Raw genomic sequence first — 14,891 nt, forward strand, 5'->3', positions numbered from 1 at the left:
AGACTCAGCATCTTGCCTGGGACTGGAACTCCAGCTTGACCCGGACTCAGCATCTTGCCTGGGACTGGAACTCCAACTTGACCCGGACTCAGCATCTTGCCTGGGACTGCAACTTGACCCGGACTCAGCATCTTGCCTGGAACTGGAACTCCAACTCTCACCGGACTCAACATCTTGACCGGAGTTGCAACTTGACCCAGACTCAGCATCTTGCCTGGGACTGGAACTCCAACTTGACCCAGACTCAGCATCTTGCCTGGGACTGGAAATCCAACTTGACCCGGACTCAGCATCTTGGCTGGGACCGCAACTCTCACCGGACTCAGCATCTTGGCCGGGACTGTAACTTGACCCGGACTCTGCATCTTGCCTGGAACTGGAACTCCAACTCTCACCGGACTCAACATCTTGGCCGGGACTGCAACTTGACCCAGACTCAGCATCTTGCCTGGGACTGGAACTCCAACTTGACCCGGACTCAGCATCTTGCCTGGGACTGTAACTCAATTCTGATTCGGCATCTCGGCTGAACTCTGCACTCGGTGCAGACTCAGCACTCATCGTGGACTCGTCATCTTGGCTGGGCTCTGCACTCGGTGTAGACTCAGCACTCATCATGGACTCAATATCTCGGCTGGGCTCTGCACTCGGTGTAAACTCAAAATCCCGGCTGGGACTGCAACTCGATCCAGACTCAGCATCTTGACTGGAACTACCACTCGATCCAGACTCAGCATCTTGACTGGAACTACAACTCGATCCAGACTCAGCATCTTGACTGGAACTGCAACTCGATCCAGACTCAGCATCTTGACTGGAACTACAACTCGATCCAGACTCAGCATCTCGACTGGAACTGCAACTCGATCCAGACTCAGCATCTCGACTGGAACTGCAACTCAATCCAGACTCAGCATCTTGACTGGAACTGCAACTCGATCCAGACTCAGCATCTCGACTGGAACTACAACTCGATCCAGACTCAGCATCTTGACTGGAACTGCAACTCGATCCAGACTCAGCATCTTGACTGGAACTGCAACTCGATCCAGACTCAGCATCTTGACTGGAACTACAACTCGATCCAGACTCAGCATCTTGACTGGAACTGCAACTCGATCCAGACTCAGCATCTTGACTGGAACTACAACTCGATCCAGACTCAGCATCTTGACTGGAACTGCAACTCGATCCAGACTCAGCATCTTGACTGGAACTGCAACTCAATCCAGACTCAGCATCTTGACTGGAACTACAACTCGATCCAGACTCAGCATCTTGACTGGAACTGCAACTCAATCCAGACTCAGCATCTTGACTGGAACTGCAACTCAATTCTGATTCGGCATCTCGGCTGAACTCTGCACTCGGTGCAGACTCAGCACTCATCGTGAACTCATCATCTCGGCTGGGCTCTGCACTCGGTGCAGACTCAGCACCCATCGTGGACTCATCACTCGGTGTAGACTCAGCATCCCGGCTGGGACTGCAATTCGATCCAGACTCAGCATCTTGACTGGAACTGCAACTCAATCCAGACTCAGCATCTTGACTGGAACTACAACTCGATCCAGACTCAGCATCTTGACTGGAACTACAACTCGATCCAGACTCAGCATCTTGACTGGAACTGCAACTCGACCCAGACTCAGCATCTTGACTGGAACTCCAACTCGACCCAGACTCAGCATCTTGACTGGAACTCCAACTCGATCCAGGCTCAGCATCTTGACTGGAACTCCAACTCGATCCAGACTCAGCATCTTGACTGCCAATGCTGCAACTCACTCCGGACTCAGCATCTTGGCTGCCCCTGCTGCAACTCGCTCCGGACTCAGCATCTTGGCTGTCACTCCTGCAACTCGCTCCGGACTCAGCATCTCGGCTGTCACTGCTGCAACTCGCTCCGGACTCAGCATCTGGGCTGGAACTCAGTGTGGACTCAGAAGCTTGGCAGACAAAGCCCTTCAGGCTGGACTCAGAAGTTTGTCGGGAAAAATCAGGAAGCCACCTTCTTTCAGCTTGGGCTTCAGGAGTATCCCGTAGGGTTGGCTCCGAGAGGAGTTGGAAGCGATAAAAGAAGAGCTTGGTAGCAGGGTCAATAGCAGAAACTGGGTTTTCTTCGAACCCAAGCCAGGAGACACGCCTTCTTTCCGCTGCAGCTTCAGGAGTATTCTTCAGGGCTGGATCAGACAAAAGTGCAACCCGGTAATCCTGGAGTGTCAGAAACGGATCCAGATCAAAAATGGGGTTGGAACTGGGATCCAAACTGGTACTAGGAGGCTTGGTTTGAAGCGCCACTTGAACTGGACGCAGAGACTTGGCTTGAAGCGCTGCTTGGACTGGAATCGGAGACTCAGTCAGAAGCATCCCTCGGACTGCACTCTGAAGCTTGAGTGGAAGCGCCACTTGAACTGGCATCGGAGGCTCGGTCAGAAGCGTCCCTCGGACTGGACTCTGAAGCTTGGCTGGACGTGCTGCTCGGACTGGATTCAGAGGCTTGTCTGGGCGCGCTGCTTGAACGGGACTGGACCCCTGCTGGGCCCAGAGCATGGAATTCCCAAGACGTCTCCTCTCAGCGACAGCTTCAGGAGTATCCCACAAAGCTGGATTCAAGACCAGGCTGCGGCGATATTCAGTGAGCGTGATAAAAGGGTCCATATCTGAAACTGGGTTTTCAGCGATTCCAAGCCACCGGACACGTTTTCTCTCAGCTGCCGCTTCAGGGGTCTTCTTCAAAACAGGATGAGACAAAAGTTTCCCACGATACTGACGAAGAGTCATAGAAGGATCAAGAACAACGATGGAGCTGGACCCCAGCTGGGTCAGCTGGGCAGGGGTTCTTGCCGGGCTCATGGCCTTTGCAATCTGTCAGTTTCTCAGGTTCAGAGCCCGCGGGGCCGGGCTCTGGAGCAAACGTGAGCCCTTGGGCTGCTGCCGAGGAGCGACAGCAGCAGGCAAAACCCACCAACCAACACTGGGTAAGCACACCGGCAGGGACTGCAGGCACTGCCCAGCGAACCGGAACACCTGGACTGGAATCCCCCGGACTGGAGGACACAGGACTGGAACACTGGACTGCAATCCCTCGGACTGGAACACACACCGGACCGGAACACACTGGACTGGTCCCCCGGACTGGAGGACACAGGACTGGAACATGGGACTGGAGCACACTGGACTGGTCCACACAGCTTCACCTGCACTTAGCTACTAAGCCCCCCAGAAGTTGAGCTCCTGGGTTCGAGTAGCCGACAGGACTTACTGGATACCGGATGACATAGGGACCAGGACTGGAAACAGAAGTGCTCCTAAACCTAAACTGATCTACTTGCTCCCAAGCCCTAAACCAGCAGGAGTGTTCCTAACAGTAAACTGACAAAAGGACTTCCTAAGCCCTATACTAAACAGGAGCTCCTAAGCCCTGCTCAAGAAAGGGACTTCCTAAGCCCTAAACTAACAGAGCAGGGTACTAAATACAAAGCTAACACAGGTGCTACTAAGCACCAAGCTACAAGCAGAGCTTTACACTAATAAGCTAAACACAAAACTAAACCAGCTACCTAAGCACTGCTCTAGCAAGCTAGATACAACTAACAAGGTGTTTCCTAAGCACTACTCTGGCAAGCAACCAGAAGAGCTCCTAGCACTAAAAGGGAAGACAGGGGAGCCACAAGGAGGGAAGCTAACACATAAGCCAAAAGTGCTTCTAAAGCACCAAACACCAACAGCAAAGACTGCAATGCTCCCAATAGCACAATCCCAGAAGTACTTCTAACAGCAAACTCTGCAGTGTTCCTAACAACACCAAACCCTGAAGTACTTCTATCAACAACAGAGCTTCCAAAGCCCTACACACAGCAATGCTTCCAAAACCAAGAGGGAAAAGCAGGGGGACCAAACACACAAACACCAGTGCACACTGCACTAACACTAACCTGGACCTTAGCAAAAGCAAGCAGGGAAACTAGACACAACGTCAGAAGTGCACACTGCACCACCCTACCTACAGCAAACACCACTGTTGCAAAGGCCCTGAAGGAAACAACACCACTTCCTTATCAAGGCCCTCCCTGATGATGTCACACTCCCTAGACCTAGGCAAAAGCACACTGACCCAGAGAGGCCCAACCCACACCAATGCAAAACCGTGAAACACTTGAAGCCAGTACACCCAAAGAGAGTTAGAGCAACTCAGGCAACACACACACAGCTGTAGTGAAGTGAGACAATTAACCCCATGCTGCTGGAAGCTGCCAGCACAGAGAGACAGAGCCAGCTCAGAAAGGAAAGAGAAAAGAAACAGAAGCCAGCTAAGAAGCTGACCCCCAGGAAAGAGGTAAGTTTGAGAGGGGTTCAGACCCCAATCATAACAATTTCTGCTTTTCAATTAGTTATTTTATCAAGTCTAACCACAGGGAGTCCGGAATCACAACTGGAGCTTTAACCAAAAGGAAAGGCTTATAACACAGCAAGTAAAGGTGATGCTTCCATTGGACTCATTCTTATGAATCTTCCTCCTTCATTCTTCCCAAATATCACCAGTGGGGTAGTGGTTGATTGTCCCAGTGCTTCAATCCCTCAACAAACCTGCTGCTCTCAGTACTACTACTACTACTATTTAGCATTTCTATAGCGCTACAAGGCATACGCAGCGCTGTACAAACATAGAAGAAAGACAGTCCCTGCTCAAAGAGCTTACAATCTAATAGACAAAAAATAAATAAAGTAAGCAAATCAAATCAATTAATGTGAACGGGAAGGAAGAGAGGAGGGTAGGTGGAGGCGAGTGGTTACAAGTGGTTACGAGTCAAAAGCAATGTTAAAGAGGTGGGTTTTCAGTCTAGATTTAAAGGTGGCCAAGGATGGGGCAAGACGTAGGGGCTCAGGAAGTTTATTCCAGGCGTAGGGTGCAGCGAGACAGAAGGCGCGAAGTCTGGAGTTGGCAGTAGTGGAGAAGGGAACAGATAAGTAGGATTTATCCATGGAGCGGAGTGCACGGGAAGGGGTGTAGGGAAGGACGAGTGTGGAGAGATACTGGGGAGCAGCAGAGTGAATACATTTATAGGTTAGTAGAAGAAGTTTGAACAGGATGCGAAAACGGATAGGGAGCCAGTGAAGGGTCTTGAGGAGAGGGGTAGTATGAGTAAAGCGACCCTGGCGGAAGATGAGACGGGCAGCAGAGTTTTGAACCGACTGGAGAGGGGAGAGGTGACTAAGTGGGAGGCCAGCAAGAAGCAGATTGCAGTAGTCTAAACGAGAGGTGACAAGGGTGTGGATGAGGGTTTTGGTAGAGTGCTCGGAAAGAAAGGGGCGAAAACCAGATTGTAATGGGTCAAGAATAGCATGTGAGGAGAGAAAATCAAGGCAGCGGCGGTGAACAGCACGCTCAAGTAATTTGGAGAGAAAAGGAAGGAGGGAGATGGGTCGGTAATTAGAGGGACAAGTAGGGTCAAGTGAAGGCTTCTTAAGGAGAGGTGTGACCACAGCATGTTTAAAGGCAGCAGGGACAGTCGCAGTGGAAAGTGAGAGATTGAGAATGTGACAGATAAAAGGAATAAGAGTAGGAGAGATAGCATTAAGAAGGTGGGTGGGAATGGGATCAGAGGAACAGGTGGTACATTTTGAGGAAGAAAGGAGAAGTGTAGTTTCCTCAATAGTAACTTCAGGAAAGGAGGAAAGGGAATGAGGGGAAGGAGAGAGAGGGGAACGGACTAGTGGAGGGAGAGCTGGTGAGGTAGAGAAAGCAAGGTTTATCTTTTGAACCTTGTTGTGAAAGAATTCAGCAAGGGTCTGAGGAGATAATGAAGGGGGAGTTGGGGGAGGGGGCACCTTGAGGAGAGAGTTCAATGTGGTGAAGAGAAGTCGAGGATTAGAGCCAAGAGAGTTGGTCAGTCCCTCCACAGTCTCTCTAACAGATAACCAACTTTGCTTTCTTGGCGTACTGCCCTTTGGAGAGAGGACAAATTCCAATAGCACTGTGGCTTGGAACTGCAAGGCAATGTGGAAAAGCTGTGGCTGATCTTCAAAATGTTTCCTGGGTTTTTAGTGTCAGATTTTAATTTTCTAATTTGCCAGGTGTTTTAAGGATTTCCAGCTGCAAAGAGCAAACAAAATGGAACTTCGTAAACAGCAGGAGGATGTGAGTGTGGCCAGACGAACAGAATTTTACTTTGCACAGGCTCGGTGGCGCCTGACAGAGGAGGATGGACAGCTGGGGATCGCAGAGCTGGAACTTCAACGTTTCCTCTATAGCAAGGTTTGCTGGGGTTGTGGTGGGTAGGTCACAGGTCATTCTTTCTTAGGATGGGGGGGAGGGGGACGGGAAGGTCACAGATGATCTTCCTTCCCTGTTCTGCGCTTTGTGCTATGAAAGATACCTCAGAAGTAAGGGTTTCAACCTTCCCTCCACTTATGTGGCTGAGTGCCAGTACAAGAGTATTAGGTACCCTAGGTAAAGTTTCAACATTGTGCCTTTTCATCCCAATTATTTTTCAGGCCTCTGGTATCCTTCTTCCTCCCTATATTTAGATAATTAGTCAACAATTATGACTAGTCCTAGTAGAACAATCCAATAAAAATGTTTAATTGGACATTAACATTTAAAAGTATAACTTTGTTTTGTATATTCATACTCAATGAAGGAAGTTTTACAAAAGCCATTTACCTAGGTAAATGAGCTATTTTGAAAATGTGACTGTCTCTATAGGTAAAAGTACAGACCGTGATGTAGGATCCCAGGCTATGACACATGAAGCCCAGATGCTTAATATGAGTTTGGAGCCCTAAACACTGAACTTAGTATTTTAGATAATTGATTATTGCATAGTTTCCAAAATTAACATTACCAAAATCATGTGAATAATATAGTGGGAGGTGACAGTATTTGAGGAATGCTTGGTCTTTGCAATAAGCTGTAGGATTCCTGGGGAGGGATTGAACTTATTCTGGTTGCTGGGTGACATTTTCATGAGTTGTGTCCTAAATGTCTAGGTAAATAAGTCTGATGACACTGCAGAGCACTTGCTGGAACTGGGCTGGTTCACCATGAACAATCTGCTTCCCAATGCTGTGTACAAGGTAAATGTTCCTGGGAGAGGAAAGGAACAGTGCCTGCCCCTCCTCAGGCCAAATATTAAAGAAAATTGGAGAGGAGGAATGAGGGGTAAAGCTCTATGAGAACTAGGATAAGGGAAATGGAGACGAATCTCTTCTTGGGACCTGGGACGGAGGAAAGTAGGGGCAGACTCCGTCTGGTGCATGGGACAAAAGGGAAGGGGATGGATTCCCCCTGGATTCTGAAATGGAACAAAAAAGTGGAAGAGAAAGATACCCTGCCATGATCCTGAGATAAAAGGATGAACGGCAGAGGATAAGTGCCTCTAGAACCTAGAATACAGGATGTGGGGAGAGAGATAAAGAGCCTCCTAAAGGCCTGGGATAAAAAGGGTTGTGAAGTCCTTCGGTCTGTGAGAGAAGAAAATATAACAGTAGAATGTCAAATGTTTTGTGTGCAGGTGGTGCTCCGTCCTCAGAGTCCCGGACAGTCTGGGCGCCAGTTGGCACTCCGCATTTTCAGTAAAGTGCGGCCTCCTGTTGGCGGGATATCTGTGAAAGAGCATTTTGAGGTAAGGCATTCTAGCTTAGCCCTGTACATTGTGTTGTCATATCTCAGTATACTTGTACACAGTTTTTTTTTCCATTTGATGTGCCACTATATAGAGAGCACTGACACAGCAGTTTACAATAATAATGATTAACTAAAGAGAGAGTGTAAGGGGAGAACACAGATATGGAGAAAGTTACAGTCCATTATAGAACATAGTGAAGGTGAAACAATAGTCATTTTGTGTTCTAGGTCTTTAGCTGGTTCTGTCAGTCCTCACCAGCTATTGTGCTTGTCAGGATAAACCAAATGCATCCTTAAATAGAAAGGCTTTTAGACCTTTCCGTAAAGCTTGATAGGATGTTTCCATCCTTAGATATTGTGGCAAATTGTTCCAAAGAGATGGGCCTACTACACTAAAATATGGGTTGAATCATACCATATGTGGCAAAATGATGGTATTGCCAATAAATTTTGAGATGAGTATAATACTTGTGATGTAGAGAATGGGATAAGAAATCTAGATAATGAAAGGGGGAAGGGATCCATAATGAGTAATTTTGTACACAAGGGTTAATATTTTGTATGTAATCCTATAGGAGACGGAGCCAATGTTCTTCCTTTAAAAACAGAGTGACATGGTCCTGTTTTTCTGGCTCCTGAGATTAGTTTTATTGCTATATTCTGAAGAAACTGGAGATGGCGGAGGTCGAGCAAAAGAATCCCTTTAAGCAGTGAATTATTTACTTATCACTGTGGAAAGAATTAGTGTTCTTAATGCTTTACTAGAGACCAGCAGCTTCACCAATCAAATCAAGTGTAACTTAAAAAAAACAAAAAACATTTTTTGACACATAGGATATATATGGTCTGAAAGAGAGTTTGTCATCTAGAATTAATCCTAAAATATTTACTTTGAAACCCAGGTGATTGAGAAACCAGACATGAGTATAGTGGGAGCTGGCAAGCAACCTTATCAAGCTTAGAATTGAAAGAGGTTATTGCTTGTGTGTCCTAAAGATTTAAGGTCTTAAGTAATTGAAAGTTATCTACATATGCAAATGCCTTAACCTCAAGAAGACTGTATTAGTTCCAGTAATGGAGACATAAAGATGTTGAAAAGTGTAGGTGCCAGCCATGATCCCTGAGGCATTCCTCAAGTAAAAGTGTAGGACTTGGAATACGATCCATCAAACAGGACTCTATATGTCTGTCCTGAGAGCTAAGATTGAAACCAGTCTAGGATAATATTACAGATACCTACTTCCCTCAACCTGTGAAGTAGCAAATGATCTATCAGTAGTGTTTGATCTGGTTGATAATCAAATTTGTCAGGGGCTTTTGTGATTTTAGGGATTTTAGACCATTCCCAACTGCATTGCTTAAACATTTGCCATGTGAAACAATATGATTGGCTGATCTTTTAAATCTTAAGAATAGCAGTACTGGGTCAGACCAGTGATTCATCTAGCCCCATATCCTGTTTCCAGTAGTGGCTAATCTAGGTCACAAGTACCTGACAGAAACCCAATTAGTAGCATCATTCCATGCTACCAATCCTGGGACAAGCTGTGGCTTCCCCCATGTCCATCTCAATAACAGACTTTGGATGTTTCCTCCAGGAACTTGTCCAAATCTTTTTTTTTTTTTAAACCCAGATACGCTAACCACTATTACTGCATCCTCCAACAATAACTTCCAGAGCTTAACTATTCTTTGAGTGAAAATAATATTTCCTCCTATTTGTTTTATAATTATTTCCATATAATTTCATTGTGTCCCCTGGTCCTTGTACTTTTTGAAAGAGTGAAAAATTGATTCATTTTTACCCATTCTTCACCACTCAGGATTTTGTAGACCTCAATCATATCCCTCCTCAGCCATCTCTTTTCCAAGCTGAAGAGCCCTAACCTCTTTAGCCTTTCCTTATATGGGAGGAGTCCATCCCCTATATCATTTTGGTCTCTCTTCTTTCAACCTTTTCTAATTCTGCTATATCTTTTTTGAGATACGGCAACTAGAATTGAACGTAATACTCAAGGTGAGGTCACACCATTGAGCGATACAGAAGCATTAAACTGCGCTTTTTACACTAAATTCAGTTGTTTTTATGAAGATGTTCTTTTCCATCTTGGACTATTGTAATGTTTTGTTCCTGGGAATGTCTCGTGCTTCCTTATCCTGATTATAATTAATTCAGAATACTGCAGCGAGACTTATATTGAAAAGATCGAAGTATGAGAAGATTACCTCTTTGGTAACCAGTGCCTGCAGCAATCAGAGAGCGCATAGAATTTAAGGTCTTATGTTTCATTTTTTTAAATTTTATATGACTTTAAAGTCCAATTTAATTGACCAAATGTATAGGTTTACATTCTACTGTTATTACCAGGCAGATTGCTTCATGCAAACAAACTTGATCTAGCTCTCTGTTCAGCAATTCATTTTTTATCAACCCAAAGAAGAGGTTTTTTCCACAGCTGCTAGAAATCAGATTAGAATCTCGCTGTATCTGTTTTCATAAGAAATTTAAAACCTGGTTCTTAAAAAAAACATGTATTATCTTTTCAGTGCACTTTTTATTTTATTTTTCTTTTATGATTATTTTATTGAATTATGAACCATCTATAACTTTTTGGTAATGATGATATATAAGAATCATGTATTAGTATCCAGTGATACATGTGAGTTTGAATGCACGTGCCACGGAACTTGTGAAAGCCTGATTTTTATTTTATTTTTTATTTATTTATTGCATTTGTATCCCACATTATCCCACCTCTTTGCAGGCTCAATGTGGCTTACAATGCATCATGGATACTGGAAATAAGAAGAGAATATACAATTGTTTTTACAGAAGGATTTAGGGTTCATGGTAGTAGAATACATGATAGTGGTATAGCAGAAGGAGATTTTTACATGTGTTAGTCTTTGTGGTATATCTTGTCAAAGAGATAAGTCTTCAGTAGTCTGCGGAAGTTGGTCAATTCATAGGTCATTTTCAGGTTACGTGGCAACGCGTTCCAGAGTTGCGTGCTCATATAGGAAAAAGTAGATGCGTGCATTAATTTGTATTTTCCTCATCAACCCTCCAGACCGGTCAAGACGCTTGGGTTATGCTCGCCTACCAGCAGAGGGAGACTGAGAACACAAACTTGAAACTATGTACTTATAACCTGTGCCTAGCCATCTATAGCCAGTATTTTCTCAGTCTCAGCAGAGGGTAGACAGGCAACCTGTGCAGCTTGCCCGATCTGGATAGGTTTTTGAGTTAATTTTCAGAGTTTTCCTTTGTTTCTGTGCTATTTCTGGTGGATCCCCTGTGCCTGGAAGACTTTGGTGTGCTAGGGGTTGCGGGTCCGCTGGGGCCCGTCATTGTCCCCTTTGGGGTGTCACACCCGGGTGGCCGGGTCCCTCCCCCAGTCTGGCTCTCCGTTTGGGCAGCTTTGTGCCTCGGCTGCAGTTTGTATACTGCAGCCTTGAGTGCCGAATTGTGTTAGCAGCAGCAAGGCTCAAATGAAAGGCTGCAGTAAAGTTTAAAAAAAAAAAAAAAAAAAAAAGTCAGACCCAAACGGGTGAGAGCTATTGGAGCTGCACTCCGGAGTCTCGGAGCTGTTCAGCAGTGAGTAAGGCGCTGACTTTCCTGCTCGGGTGAGTTTCTTGAGTTTTTCAATCGGGGCACTTGTTTGGCGGTCAGCTGGGCTTGCTCTAATGTCGGGGAAACCGCTGAGGTGCCGGTCATGTGCGCGTCGGGGCGTCGACGCGGTGGGGAGTGTTTGCCAGTTTTGTGGGGAACCGAAGCCTCAATCCTCCGTTCCGCCGGTGTTGGCGGCCGAGGTTCCCGCGGCTAGCGTCTCGGAGGTTGCGGCGCCTTTGAACAGCGGCCCTGCGGCGGTTCCGATTTTGGCGGGAACCGCCGCCATTTTGGATTCGGCGCTACACGGGCCTGGGAGAGTCGGGGGACTGCCGGGCAGCCAATTTCCAGCGCCTTCGGGGGGTGATGCCTCAGGTAGGAGCGGGTTTCCCCCGGATTTCATTTGGAGTTTATATCAGGCTTGGCAGGCAGGGCCGTCCCGAGCGGAGCCCCTTAGCCTTGGAACGGGGGGGGGGGGGGCTGGCGCGAAGAGACCACGTGTAGAGTGGTCTGAGGATTTTGAAGGTTTTTCCCCTCCGGATTCGGAGGGTGACTTTAGCCTCCTAGAAGAGGAGGAGGGGTCGTTGGCTGGATATGATAAGGAGCTTGCGCTGCCTGGGGAGGATCCCTCGGTGGTGCGCATTTTTCAGCGAGATGAATTGTCGGATCTTATTGATCAGGTGGCTGCGACCCTCAAATTTGATCCGGCGGCAGTTCCGTTAGAGGCCGGAAAGCAGGATCCGTTGGTTAAGGGGATCAGACGGGTGTCTTGTTCTTTCCCTATGAATGCGGATCTGAGGGAAATGATTACTCAGGAGTGGCAGGCGCCGGAGGCGCCGTGTAAGGTGGCTCGGGCCATGGCTAAGCTTTATCCCCTGCCGCAGGAAGATAGAGATTCTCTCAAGCCTCCGACCGTGGATGCCGTGGTTACGGCAGTGACTAAGGCCACGGCGATTCCGGTGGACGGAGGGGCTGCGTTGCGAGACCCTCAGGACAGGAAATTGGAAACTTTCCTGAAGCGCAGTTTTGATTTGTCGGCCCTGGCGTTACAGGCGTCGGTCTGTGGCGGGCTGGTGGCGCGGGCTTGTTTCCGCTGGGCGGAACGGCTCTTAGATAGCCCGCCAGGGGACAGAGGCTCTTTGACTCAAGATCTGGCTAAGTTGGAGTTGGGTTCCTCCTTTTTGGCGGATGCACTGTATGATTTGTTGCGGGCCTCGGCGAAGAACATGTCTCTAGCGGTGGCAGCTCGTCGGGCCCTGTGGTTGCGAGGCTGGATGGCGGATGCTGCGTCCAAGGCCAAGCTGTGTTCGCTCCCGTTTAAAGGCTCTTTGTTGTTTGGTGAAGAGTTGGATAAGTTGGTAAGAGGTCTTACTGATGCCAAGGTTCCTCGGCTTCCGGAACTTCGCCCTAAGACTTCTAGAGGTTCCGCGGGTCGCGGTCGTTTTCAGGAAGCAAAGCGGTATCGGCCGGGTAGGTATTCTGGTGGGACTAGGGGTCGTTTCTTTCAGAGAACTCAGTCCTTTCGCGGTGGCCGTCGTGGAGGGCGAGGTTCCTCTTTGGGAGCGTCCGGTGCGTCCCGTCCTTCTCAATGATGGTTTGGGGGCCCAGTCTCTGGTTCGCGTGGGGGCTCGCTTACGCTTGTTTTACCAGAGGTGGGTCCAGATCACGTCAGACCAGTGGGTTCTGCAGATAATCCGAGACGGGTACGCGCTGGAATTCGACAGGCCTCTGTCCGACTTCTTCCTAGTGTCCCCCTGTCATTCAAGGCGCAAGGCGAGAGCGGTCCGCGATACTCTGTCACGGCTGATAGCTTTAGGGGCTGTAGTCCCTGTTCCTCCAGCAGAGAGAGGAAAGGGATGTTATTCCATATACTTCGTGGTACCCAAAAAAGAGGACGCTTGTCGTCCCATTTTGGATCTCAAGAAGGTCAATGCAGCCCTAAAGGTTCCTTCCTTTCGAATGGAGACGTTACGCTCAGTCATTGTAGCGGTTCAGGAAGGGGAATTTCTGACTTCTCTAGATCTGACGGAAGCTTACTTGCACATTCCCATCCTGGAGGCGCATCAGCGTTTTCTTCGCTTTGTGGTGCTAGGGAGACATTTTCAGTTTTGCGCGCTTCCCTTTGGACTGGCCACCGCTCCTCGCACCTTCTCCAAGGTGATGGTCGTGGTGGCAGCAGCTCTTCGCTTGCAGGGCGTTTTGGTGCACCCGTACCTAGACGACTGGTTGATTCGGGCCAAATCAAAGGCGGAGAGCGAGGAGGCCACCGGTCGGGTGGTGTCCTTTTTGCAATCTCTGGGCTGGGTTGTCAATCTGGCCAAGAGTCACCTAGTGCCGTCGCAGTCTCTCGAGTATCTGGGAGTCCGGTTCGACACGAAGAGAGGCCGGGTGTTCTTGACTCCCTCTCGCATGTCCAAGCTGCAGGCTCAGATCTGTCTTTTCCGAGTCCAGAGGGCGCCGTCGGCGCGGGAGTATCTTCAAGTGTTGGGTCTGATGGCCGCATCGATAGAGGTAGTTCCTTGGGCCAGAGCGCATATGAGGCAGCTGCAGGGTGCTTTGTTGTCTCGTTGGTCCCCTCAGCTTCAGGATCTGGAGGAGAGGCTCGCTCTGTCGGAGGTTGTGCGTCGCAGTCTCAGCTGGTGGCTCCATTCTCCGAACTTAGTGAAGGGCATGCCGTTGGCCACTCCTCAGTGGGTGGTGATGACCACGGATGCGAGTCTGTCAGGCTGGGGAGCGCATTGTCTGGGACAGGTGGCCCAGGGACGTTGGACAGTGGAGGAGGCGTGTTGGTCCATCAATCGTCTGGAGACACGTGCAATTCGGTTGGCTCTTCGGTCCTTTCACTGTCTGTTAGTCGGCAAGGCTGTCAGGGTGCTGTCCGACAATGCCACAGCCGTGGCGTATGTGAATCGACAAGGAGGAACGAAGAGTCCCGGGTTAGCACTAGAGGCGGCAGAGTTGCTGGTGTGGGCAGAGGCACATCTGCAGAGTCTCTCGGCGGGACACGTGGCAGGGGTGGACAACGTGAGCGCGGATTATCTAAGCAGGCACACGTTGGATCCCGGAGAGTGGGCTCTCCACCCCTCCGTGTTCGAGCGGATAGTGGTGCAGTGGGGTCGGCCGGTGTTGGATCTCATGGCGTCGTCCGCCAATGCGCAGGTCCCTCGGTTTTTCAGTCGTCGAAGAGATTCTCGAGCCGAGGGCATCGACGCGTTGGTCCTTCCGTGGCCGACTCAGCAGTTGCTCTACGTGTTCCCGCCGTGGCCGCTGGTAGGCCGAGTGGTTCAGCGGATCGGTCGTCACGCGGGATTAGTAGTCCTGATAGCGCCCAATTGGCCCCGGCGTCCGTGGTACGGAGATATGATGCGGTTGTTGGTGCAGGATCCGATTCCCCTGGGGCCTCGGGTGAGATTGGTGCAGGGGCCGATCGAGATGGCCGACCCCTCTCCATTCTTGCTTACGGCCTGGCTCTTGAAAGGCACCGTTTAAAACATAAGGGTTTCTCGGCCAGGGTGATTGCTACGATGTTGCAGTCTCGTAAGAGGTCTACTTCCTTGGCATATGTGCGGGTGTGGCGCATTTTCGAGAACTGGTGTCAAGAGCGGGGCTATGCCCCATTGCGCGTGTCAGCGGTTGAGGTGTTGGATTTTC

At 48.8% G+C, this 14,891-nt stretch overlaps 1 protein-coding gene across 2 annotated transcripts in view; it reads left to right on the plus strand.

The window, feature by feature from the left end:
• KIAA0100 (KIAA0100 ortholog) overlaps positions 1-14,891 on the plus strand; it is a 144,726-nt gene that overhangs the window by 113,926 nt on the left and 15,909 nt on the right. For both annotated transcript variants that reach the window (XM_030222080.1, XM_030222081.1), the window contains exons 32-34: positions 6,079-6,259; positions 6,994-7,080; positions 7,518-7,628. In XM_030222080.1, the coding sequence (XP_030077940.1) occupies positions 6,079-6,259; positions 6,994-7,080; positions 7,518-7,628 (379 nt within the window). The remainder of the gene's footprint in view (positions 1-6,078; positions 6,260-6,993; positions 7,081-7,517; positions 7,629-14,891) is intronic.

The sequence above is a fragment of the Microcaecilia unicolor genome, chromosome 13 (genome assembly GCF_901765095.1).
Source record: "Microcaecilia unicolor chromosome 13, aMicUni1.1, whole genome shotgun sequence".
Taxonomy (NCBI): Eukaryota; Metazoa; Chordata; class Amphibia; order Gymnophiona; family Siphonopidae; genus Microcaecilia; species Microcaecilia unicolor.